The 12,500-nt window shown below is 42.5% G+C and overlaps 1 protein-coding gene across 3 annotated transcripts in view; it reads right to left on the bottom strand.

Moving 5' to 3' along the window:
* LOC306933282 (5'-AMP-activated protein kinase subunit gamma-3-like) overlaps nucleotides 1-12,500 on the bottom strand; it is a 40,384-nt gene that overhangs the window by 26,817 nt on the left and 1,067 nt on the right. For all 3 annotated transcript variants that reach the window (XR_013791207.1, XM_079515429.1, XM_079515428.1), the window contains exon 2: nucleotides 12,380-12,428. Coding sequence is in view for 2 of the 3 variants with exons in the window: in XM_079515429.1 (XP_079371555.1) it covers nucleotides 12,380-12,428 (49 nt within the window). In the remaining variant the exon portion in view is untranslated. The remainder of the gene's footprint in view (nucleotides 1-12,379; nucleotides 12,429-12,500) is intronic.

Below are 12,500 nucleotides of genomic sequence, written 5' to 3'. Positions count from 1 at the left end.
CTGTTAAAATAAACTTCCACTTGAGTCTGACTTCCTCCCATTTGGGTCCTACTTGGATTACATCCTGACAACCAGCTTTCGGTTTATTGGGCAATCTGCCGGCCAATCACAGCTTGATTCGTGGACATTACCCAAGAGGCCAATAGCAAGAGGGGCCGACTTTGCATTACTTCCTGTATCTGCGTGAAGTGGGCGGTAACATTATTAGGAGACGGGACGAATGTTGGAGTCTATTCATTTCCAATGGGAGAATGAACGTGAACACATTATTATTATTATCATTATTATCATTATTCATTTCCAATGGGAGAATGAACGTGAACACAGCTTCTGAACCATTCCTTAACTCCATGGTCACTGAACTAAATACTGGACCCAGTCATCACAAGGCACACAATATTTACAAGATATTCATACTAAAAATGGCTTCTTTTAGCGAGACAAATCAGGAGAAAATCTACTTTGTAATCGACCTTTCTTTATACCATGCAGCAACAAACTTTTGCGAGGAGTCAGGAAGCCTCGATCTCTCTGTCCATCTGCAATTTGACAGACGACACATAGGGGGCTCTGGCCCCATATTTAAGATGACAATATGTGATATATGAATATTATAACGTGGAATGAATGGACATATTAAAAGTGAAATAAAAAAAATAAAATGTGTGTTCCAATGTTTAATAATACATTTTTTCCATAACTGTCTTAGACTCTTGGTTGGGGCTGATTTGGGAAATGGGAATAATGACATGATGATAATTTAATGCTCTCAATGCTCCACGTTGTTGTTGTTGTCAGCCTGGGAGAGGGGAGGGGGGGGGGGGGAGCTCGGGGAGAAGCAAACCACGCCTACTATATTTAGGAGACCATTTGTAGGCTTTGTGTACCATTTCGCCTCCATTGGCTCCCATGAAGTTGGTCCATCTTCATATATAAACCTAGCCCCATATGTGCCCTCTCCCTACGCTCATTCTGTAGCTCCGAGATGAGGTCACACACTGGGCCCCTCCCACCCCGTTCAGAAACGGCGCATGTTTCTACAAGGAACGATTCTTACCCTTTTCTAAACAATGAATCCAAAACGTGAAGTGGCAGAAAAGGTTTACACTAATTCAAACTTAGCAACGCCAAAGAAAATTCAACTTTAAACGGTTACACGAGCGTCACACCGGCTGTTTAGCATGTTTTTCAAGGAAGTTGAAAAGCTTTAGCGCCTCCCCGGCTCCTCCCCTGGTCTAAGATTTCCAACTGACTTCAGTTCACTCGACATGCACGCGCACACGCACGACTTCCTTGATAAACATGGAAGCGGCTGACTAAACAACCGCTGTAACGCCTCGTAAACGTTTAAACTCGGATTTTCTTTGGCGTTGCTAAATTTGAATTAGTGTAAACCTTTTCTGCCCCTTCACGTTTTGGATTCATTGTTTAGAAAAGGGTAAGAATCGTTCCTTGTGGAAACATGGGGAGGGGCCCAGGGTGTGACCTCATCTCGGAGCTACAGAATGAGCGTATAGGGAGAGGGCACATATGGGGCTAATATAAACCATCTTTGACATTACCGAGCCTTCCAGATATGAACCTTTGACCTTGACATTACCGAGCCTTCCAGATATGAACATTTGACCTTTGACCTTGACATTACCGAGCCTTCCAGATATTAACCTTTGACCTTGACATTAAAGAGCCTTCCAGATATTAACCTTTGACCTTGGCATTACCGAGCCTTCCAGATATGAACCTTTGACCTTGACAGTACCGAGCCTTCCAGATATGAACCTTTGACCTTGACATTACCGAGCCTTCCAGATATGAACCTTTGACCTTGGCATTACCGAGCCTTCCAGATATTAACCTTTGACCTTGACATTACCGAGCCTTCCAGATATGAACCTTTGACCTTTGACCTTGACATTACCGAGCCTTCCAGATATTAACCTTTGACCTTTGACCTTGACATTACCGAGCCTTCCAGATATTAACCTTTGACCTTTGACCTTGACAGTACCGAGCCTTCCAGATATGAACCTTTGACCTTTGACCTTGGCATTACCGAGCCTTCCAGATATTAACCTTTGACCTTGACATTACCGAGCCTTCCAGATATGAACCTTTGACCTTTGACCTTGACATTACCGAGCCTTCCAGATATGAACCTTTGACCTTTGACCTTGACATTACCGAGCCTTCCAGATATGAACCTTTGACCTTTGACCTTGGCATTACCGAGCCTTCCAGATATGAACCTTTGACCTTGGCATTACCGAGCCTTCCCGATATGAACCTTTACATTTGTAAACAAAGCTGCATAATACCAGTGTTGTTTTTGGAAGCACATTTTTATTTTAGTAATATAGTCATTAGTCTCTTGAATAGTTTTCACTTAGTTTTAGTCACATTTTAGTCACCTGGAATGTTTTAGTTGTTCAGTCGACTTTAATGTCATACGATTTAATTAATTTAGTCGACTGAAATGTATTTTGGCGGGCCTTGATGCCGTCTTGGTGCCGATCTACAAGCTCACAACGTGTCGCAGTGCGGCGCGTTGTGAGCTTGTAGATCAGCTATTTTCAGCATGCAACCAAGTGTAACATTTGTCTTGTGTCTCGTCCGTGTTTAATGGCCGCCCCAATGCATTTCCAATGGAAGTCACATGGTTTGACAAAACATTTTTGTTTGATGGGGGGGAGGGGGGCACAACACAGCCATCAAACAAAAATGTTTTGTCAAACCATGTGACTTCCATTGGAAATGCATTGGGGGCCGCCATTAAACACGGACAAGACACAAGACACATGTTGTATGCATGTTGCAACAGTGTGAGTGAGGCCGGTACTTATAGCACCAAGGAATGCCTCTTCTAGACTGTGTGGTCATGTAAATGCCACGTAAAGAATGGTCACCTCTCTACTGTCCTCATCAACAACAACACATAAAGAATGGTCACCTCTCTACTGTCCTCATCAACAACACATAAAGAATGGTCACCTCTCTACTGTCCTCATCAACAACACATAAAGAATGGTCACCTCTCTACTGTCCTCATCATCAACAACACATAAAGAATGGTCACCTCTCTACTGTCCTCATCAACAACACATAAAGAATGGTCACCTCTCTACTGTCCTCATCATCAACAACACATAAAGAATGGTCACCTCTCTACTGTCCTCATCAACAACACATAAAGAATGGTCATCTCTCTACTGTCCTCATCAACAACACATAAAGAATGGTCACCTCTCTACTGTCCTCATCAACAACACATAAAGAATGGTCATCTCTCTACTGTCCTCATCAACAACACATAAAGAATGGTCACCTCTCTACTGTCCTCATCAACAACACATAAAGAATGGTCACCTCTCTACTGTCCTCATCAACAACACATAAAGAATGGTCACCTCTCTACTGTCATCAACAACAACACATAAAGAATGGTCACCTCTCTACTGTCCTCATCAACAACAACACATAAAGAATGGTCACCTCTCTACTGTCCTCATCAACAACAACACATAAAGAATGGTCACCTCTCTACTGTCCTCATCAACAACAACACATAAAGAATGGTCACCTCTCTACTGTCCTCATCAATAACAACACATAAAGAATGGTCACCTCTCTACTGTCCTCATCAACAACACATAAAGAATGGTCACCTCTCTACTGTCCTCATCAACAACAACACATAAAGAATGGTCACCTCTCTACTGTCCTCATCAACAACACATAAAGAATGGTCACCTCTCTACTGTCCTCATCAACAACACATAAAGAATGTTCACCTCTCTACTGTCCTCATCAACAACACATAAAGAATGGTCACCTCTCTACTGTCCTCATCAACAACAACACATAAAGAATGGTCACCTCTCTACTGTCCTCATCAACAACACATAAAGAATGGTCACCTCTCTACTGTCCTCATCAACAACACATAAAGAATGGTCACCTCTCTACAGTCCTCATCAACAACAACACATAAAGAATGGTCACCTCTCTACTGTCCTCATCAACAACAACACATAAAGAATGGTCACCTCTCTACTGTCCTCATCAACAACACATAAAGAATGGTCACCTCTCTACTGTCCTCATCAACAACAACACATAAAGAATGGTCACCGCTCTACTGTCCTCATCAACAACAACACATAGAGAATGGTCACCTCTCTACTGTCCTCATCAACAACAACAAATAAAGAATGGTCACCTCTCTACTGTCCTCATCAACAACAACACATAGAGAATGGTCACCTCTCTACTGTCCTCATCAACAACAACACATAAAGAATGGTCACCTCTCTACTGTCCTCATCATCAACAACACATAAAGAATGGTCACCTCTCTACTGTCCTCATCAACAACACATAAAGAATGGTCACCTCTCTACTGTCCTCATCAACAACACATAAAGAATGGTCACCTCTCTACTGTCCTCATCAACAACACATAAAGAATGGTCACCTCTCTACTGTCCTCATCAACAACACATAAAGAATGGTCACCTCTCTACTGTCCTCATCAACAACACATAAAGAATGGTCACCTCTCTACTGTCCTCATCAACAACAACACATAAAGAATGGTCACCTCTCTACTGTCCTCATCAACAACACATAAAGAATGGTCACCTCTCTACTGTCCTCATCAACAACAACAACACATAAAGAATGGTCACCTCTCTACTGTCCTCATCAACAACAACACATAACGAATGGTCACCTCTCTACTGTCCTCATCAACAACAACACATAAAGAATGGTCACCTCTCTACTGTCCTCATCAACAACAACACATAAAGAATGGTCACCTCTCTACTGTCCTCATCAACAACAACACATAAATAATGGTCACCTCTCTACTGTCCTCATCAACAACAACACATAAAGAATGGTCACCTCTCTACTGTCCTCATCAACAACACATAAAGAATGGTCACCTCTCTACTGTCCTCATCAACAACACATAAAGAATGGTCACCTCTCTACTGTCCTCATCAACAACAACACATAAAGAATGGTCACCGCTCTACTGTCCTCATCAACAACAACACATAGAGAATGGTCACCTCTCTACTGTCCTCATCAACAACAACAAATAAAGAATGGTCACCTCTCTACTGTCCTCATCAACAACAACACATAGAGAATGGTCACCTCTCTACTGTCCTCATCAACAACAACACATAAAGAATGGTCACCTCTCTACTGTCCTCATCATCAACAACACATAAAGAATGGTCACCTCTCTACTGTCCTCATCAACAACACATAAAGAATGGTCACCTCTCTACTGTCCTCATCAACAACACATAAAGAATGGTCACCTCTCTACTGTCCTCATCAACAACACATAAAGAATGGTCACCTCTCTACTGTCCTCATCAACAACACATAAAGAATGGTCACCTCTCTACTGTCCTCATCAACAACACATAAAGAATGGTCACCTCTCTACTGTCCTCATCAACAACAACACATAAAGAATGGTCACCTCTCTACTGTCCTCATCAACAACACATAAAGAATGGTCACCTCTCTACTGTCCTCATCAACAACAACAACACATAAAGAATGGTCACCTCTCTACTGTCCTCATCAACAACAACACATAACGAATGGTCACCTCTCTACTGTCCTCATCAACAACAACACATAAAGAATGGTCACCTCTCTACTGTCCTCATCAACAACAACACATAAAGAATGGTCACCTCTCTACTGTCCTCATCAACAACAACACATAAAGAATGGTCACCTCTCTACTGTCCTCATCAACAACAACACATAAAGAATGGTCACCTCTCTACTGTCCTCATCAACAACAACACATAAATAATGGTCACCTCTCTACTGTCCTCATCAACAACAACACATAAAGAATGGTCACCTCTCTACTGTCCTCATCAACAACACATAAAGAATGGTCACCTCTCTACTGTCCTCATCAACAACACATAAAGAATGGTCACCTCTCTACTGTCCTCATCAACAACACGTAAAGAATGGTCACCTCTCTACTGTCCTCATCATCAACACATAAAGAATGGTCACCTCTCTACTGTCCTCATCATCAACACATAAAGAATGGTCACCTCTCTACTGTCCTCATCAACACATAAAGAATGGTCACCTCTCTACTGTCCTCATCATCAACAACACGTAAAGAATGGTCACCTCTCTACTGTCCTCATCAACAACACATAAAGAATGGTCACCTCTCGACTGTCCTCATCAACAACACATAAAGAATGGTCACCTCTCTACTGTCCTCATCATCAACAACACATAAAGAATGGTCACCTCTCTACTGTCCTCATCAACAACACATAAAGAATGGTCACCTCTCTACTGTCCTCATCAACAACACATAAAGAATGGTCACCTCTCTACTGTCCTCATCAACAACACATAAAGAATGGTCACCTCTCTACTGTCCTCATCAACAACACAACGAATGGTCACCTCTCTACTGTCCTCATCAACAACAACACATAAAGAATGGTCACCTCTCTACTGTCCTCATCAACAACACATAAAGAATGGTCACCTCTCTACTGTCCTCATCAACAACACATAAAGAATGGTCACCTCTCTACTGTCCTCATCAACAACACATAAAGAATGGTCACCTCTCTACTGTCCTCATCATCAACAACACAAAGAATGGTCACCTCTCTACTGTCCTCATCAACAACACATAAAGAATGGTCACCTCTCTACTGTCCTCATCAACACATAAAGAATGGTCACCTCTCTACTGTCCTCATCATCAACAACACATAAAGAATGGTCACCTCTCTACTGTCCTCATCATCAACACATAACGAATGGTCACCTCTCTACTGTCCTCATCAACAACACATAAAGAATGGTCACCTCTCTACTGTCCTCATCATCAACAACACATAAAGAATGGTCACCTCTCTACTGTCCTCATCAACAACACATAAAGAATGGTCACCTCTCTACTGTCCTCATCAACAACACATAAAGAATGGTCACCTCTCTACTGTCCTCATCATCAACAACACATAAAGAATGGTCACCTCTCTACTGTCCTCATCATCAACAACACATAAAGAATGGTCACCTCTCTACTGTCCTCATCATCAACAACACATAAAGAATGGTCACCTCTCTACTGTCCTCATCATCAACAACACATAAAGAATGGTCACCTCTCTACTGTCCTCATCAACAACAACACATAAAGAATGGTCACCTCTCTACTGTCCTCATCATCAACAACACATAAAGAATGGTCACCTCTCTACTGTCCTCATCATCAACAACACATAAAGAATGGTCACCTCTCTACTGTCCTCATCAACAACAACACATAAAGAATGGTCACCTCTCTACTGTCCTCATCATCAACAACACATAAAGAATGGTCACCTCTCTACTGTCCTCATCATCAACAACACATAAAGAATGGTCACCTCTCTACTGTCCTCATCATCAACACATAAAGAATGGTCACCTCTCTACTGTCCTCATCAACAACACATAAAGAATCGTCACCTCTCTACTGTCCTCATCATCAACAACACGTAAAGAATGGTCACCTCTCTACTGTCCTCATCATCAACAACACGTAAAGAATGGTCACCTCTCTACTGTCCTCATCAACAACACGTAAAGAATGGTCACCTCTCTACTGTCCTCATCAACAACACGTAAAGAATGGTCACCTCTCTACTGTCCTCATCAACAACACGTAAAGAATGGTCACCTCTCTACTGTCCTCATCATCAACACATAAAGAATGGTCACCTCTCTACTGTCCTCATCAACAACACATAAAGAATGGTCACCTCTCTACTGTCCTCATCATCAACAACACGTAAAGAATGGTCACCTCTCTACTGTCCTCATCAACAACACATAAAGAATGGTCACCTCTCTACTGTCCTCATCAACAACAACACATAAAGAATGGTCACCTCTCTACTGTCCTCATCAACAACACATAAGAAGAATGGTCACCTCTCTACTGTCCTCATCAACAACACAGAAAGAATGGTCACCTCTCTACTGTCCTCATCAACAACAACACGTAAAGAATGGTCACCTCTCTACTGTCCTCATCATCATCAACACATAAAGAATGGTCACCTCTCTACTGTCCTCATCATCAACAACACGTAAAGAATGGTCACCTCTCTACTGTCCTCATCAACAACACGTAAAGAATGGTCACCTCTCTACTGTCCTCATCATCAACAACACGTAAAGAATGGTCACCTCTCTACTGTCCTCATCAACAACACGTAAAGAATGGTCACCTCTCTACTGTCCTCATCATCAACACATAAAGAATGGTCACCTCTCTACTGTCCTCATCATCAACACGTAAAGAATGGTCACCTCTCTACTGTCCTCATCAACAACACGTAAAGAATGGTCACCTCTCTACTGTCCTCATCAACAACACATAAAGAATGGTCACCTCTCTACTGTCCTCATCAACAACACGTAAAGAATGGTCACCTCTCTACTGTCCTCATCATCAACAACACATAAAGAATGGTCACCTCTCTACTGTCCTCATCAACAACAACACATAAAGAATGGTCACCTCTCTACTGTCCTCATCATCAACAACACATAAAGAATAGTCACCTCTCTACTGTCCTCATCAACAACACATAAAGAATGGTCACCTCTCTACTGTCCTCATCAACAACACATAAAGAATGGTCACCTCTCTACTGTCCTCATCAACAACACATAAAGAATGGTCACCTCTCTACTGTCCTCATCATCAACACATAAAGAAAGAATGGTCACCTCTCTACTGTCCTCATCATCAACAACACATAAAGAATGGTCACCTCTCTACTGTCCTCATCAACAACACATAAAGAATGGTCACCTCTCTACTGTCCTCATCAACAACACATAAAGAATGGTCACCTCTCTACTGTCCTCATCAACAACAACACATAAAGAATGGTCACCTCTCTACTGTCCTCATCATCAACACATAAAGAATGGTCACCTCTCTACTGTCCTCATCATCAACAACACATAAAGAATGGTCACCTCTCTACTGTCCTCATCAACAACACATAAAGAATGGTCACCTCTCTACTGTCCTCATCAACAACACATAAAGAATGGTCACCTCTCTACTGTCCTCATCATCAACAACACATAAAGAATGGTCACCTCTCTACTGTCCTCATCAACAACACATAAAGAATGGTCACCTCTCTACTGTCCTCAACAACAACACATAGAGAATGGTCACCTCTCTACTGTCCTCAACAACAACACATAGAGAATGGTCACCTCTCTACTGTCCTCATCAACAACACATAAAGAATGGTCACCTCTCTACTGTCCTCAACAACAACACATAGAGAATGGTCACCTCTCTACTGTCCTCATCATCAACAACACATAAAGAATGGTCACCTCTCTACTGTCCTCATCATCAACAACACATAAAGAATGGTCACCTCTCTACTGTCCTCAACAACAACACATAAAGAATGGTCACCTCTCTACTGTCCTCATCATCAACAACACATAAAGAATGGTCACCTCTCTACTGTCCTCATCAACAACAACACATAAAGAATGGTCACCTCTCTACTGTCCTCATCAACAACAACACATAAAGAATGGTCACCTCTCTACTGTCCTCATCAACAACAACACATAAAGAATGGTCACCTCTCTACTGTCCTCATCAACAACAACACATAAAGAATGGTCACCTCTCTACTGTCCTCATCAACAACAACACATAAAGAATGGTCACCTCTCTACTGTCCTCATCATCAACACATAAAGAATGGTCACCTCTCTACTGTCCTTATCATCAACACATAAAGAATGGTCACCTCTCTACTGTCCTCATCATCAACAACACATAAAGAATGGTCACCTCTCTACTGTCCTCATCATCAACACATAAAGAATGGTCACCTCTCTACTGTCCTCATCATCAACAACACATAAAGAATGGTCACCTCTCTACTGTCCTCATCAACAACAACACATAAAGAATGGTCACCTCTCTACTGTCCTCATCATCAACAACACATAAAGAATGGTCACCTCTCTACTGTCCTCATCATCAACAACACATAAAGAATGGTCACCTCTCTACTGTCCTCATCATCAACAACACATAAAGAATGGTCACCTCTCTACTGTCCTCATCATCAACAACACATAAAGAATGGTCACCTCTCTACTGTCCTCATCATCAACAACACATAAAGAATGGTCACCTCTCTACTGTCCTCATCATCAACAACACATAAAGAATGGTCACCTCTCTACTGTCCTCATCAACAACACGTAAAGAATGGTCACCTCTCTACTGTCCTCATCAACAACACAAAGAATGGTCACCTCTATACTGTCCTCATCAACAACACGTAAAGAATGGTCACCTCTCTACTGTCCTCATCAACAACACATAAAGAATGGTCACCTCTCTACTGTCCTCATCATCAACAACACGTAAAGAATGGTCACCTCTCTACTGTCCTCATCAACAACACATAAAGAATGGTCACCTCTCTACTGTCCTCATCATCAACAACACATAAAGAATGGTCACCTCTCTACTGTCCTCATCAACAACACATAAAGAATGGTCACCTCTCTACTGTCCTCATCATCAACAACACATAAAGAATGGTCACCTCTCTACTGTCCTCATCAACAACACATAAAGAATGGTCACCTCTCTACTGTCCTCATCAACAACAACACATAAAGAATGGTCACCTCTCTACTGTCCTCATCATCAACAACACATAAAGAATGGTCACCTCTCTACTGTCCTCATCATCAACAACACATAAAGAATGGTCACCTCTCTACTGTCCTCATCATCAACACATAAAGAATGGTCACCTCTCTACTGTCCTCATCAACAACACATAAAGAATGGTCACCTCTCTACTGTCCTCATCAACAACACATAAAGAATGGTCACCTCTCTACTGTCCTCATCATCAACAACACGTAAAGAATGGTCACCTCTCTACTGTCCTCATCAACAACACATAAAGAATGGTCACCTCTCTACTGTCCTCATCATCAACAACACATAAAGAATGGTCACCTCTCTACTGTCCTCATCAACAACACATAAAGAATGGTCACCTCTCTACTGTCCTCATCAACAACACATAAAGAATGGTCACCTCTCTACTGGCCTCATCATCAACACATAAAGAATGGTCACCTCTCTACTGTCCTCATCAACAACACATAAAGAATGGTCACCTCTCTACTGTCCTCATCATCAACAACACGTAAAGAATGGTCACCTCTCTACTGTCCTCGTCATCAACAACACATAAAGAATGGTCACCTCTCTACTGTCCTCGTCATCAACACATAAAGAATGGTCACCTCTCTACTGTCCAAATCAACAACACATAAAGAATGGTCACCTCTCTACTGTCCTCATCAACAACACATAAAGAATGGTCACCTCTCTACTGTCCTCATCAACAACACATAAAGAATGGTCACCTCTCTACTGTCCTCATCAACAACACATAAAGAATGGTCACCTCTCTACTGTCCTCAACAACAACAACAACAACAACAACAATATCTGGTGCGTCATCGCTCTGTCACGTCTGAAAAGCACGGGCGGCGGTGGCTCAGCGGTAGAGTGGCTGGATGGTAACCGCAAGGTTGCCAGTTCGAACCCTGTGGGCTCCCCCAGAGTTAGTGTCAAAGTGTCCTTGAGCAAGACTCTGATGAACCCCTGATTGCTCCTGATGTGCTGGTTGGTGCCTTGCATGGTTTCCGCCGCCATCGGTGTGTGAATGTGTGTGTGAATGGGTGAATGTAATGCACCATCTATGTAAAGCGCCTTGGATAAAGGCGCTATATAAATGCACCATTTACGGACGTGCGCACATAGACATCAAAGGGGGCTTCAGCCCCTGCCTAAGCTTTTACCCGTCTGTAAAACAACTGCCCTCTCCAGACCACGAATGAATGCAGCATTTACTACATGGTGGAAGAAATGCAAATGCCCTCCTCTCCTCTCCATGCCATGCTGGATTAAGGTATGGCAGGAAAGGAGAACTCTCCTGAACTTGGAACACAGCATTTTGCGTTGAACAAATTTGTTGAGAAATCCATGTCGTAACACACCGCATCTCCAGTAGATAGAGTGCTGGGTGCGCCCAGAAAATAGCTGATCTACAAGGTCACAACGCGTCGCAGAGCTTGTAGATCAGCTATTTTCGCTATTTTTGTCCAAAATTAGGGAATTAGAAAAGGCATCATTTTCATTATTGTCAATGAACAGGGCATTTGAAAAACGCACGCACGCACGCACACACACACACACACGCACGCACACGCACACACGTGTTACCTGTACTCTTCATCACGAGGCCTTCCTCGTCATCCTCAAACAGAGGAACCTGGGGAAGATGGCAGAAATTACACTACTGATGACAACCACTAGGGGGACCCCCAGAATAATCACATTTGAA

Source organism: Electrona antarctica, assembly GCF_951216825.1.
Source record: "Electrona antarctica genome assembly, chromosome: 12".
In the NCBI taxonomy this organism is placed as follows: domain Eukaryota; kingdom Metazoa; phylum Chordata; class Actinopteri; order Myctophiformes; family Myctophidae; genus Electrona; species Electrona antarctica.
This window is presented reverse-complemented; position numbering and strand designations above follow the sequence as displayed.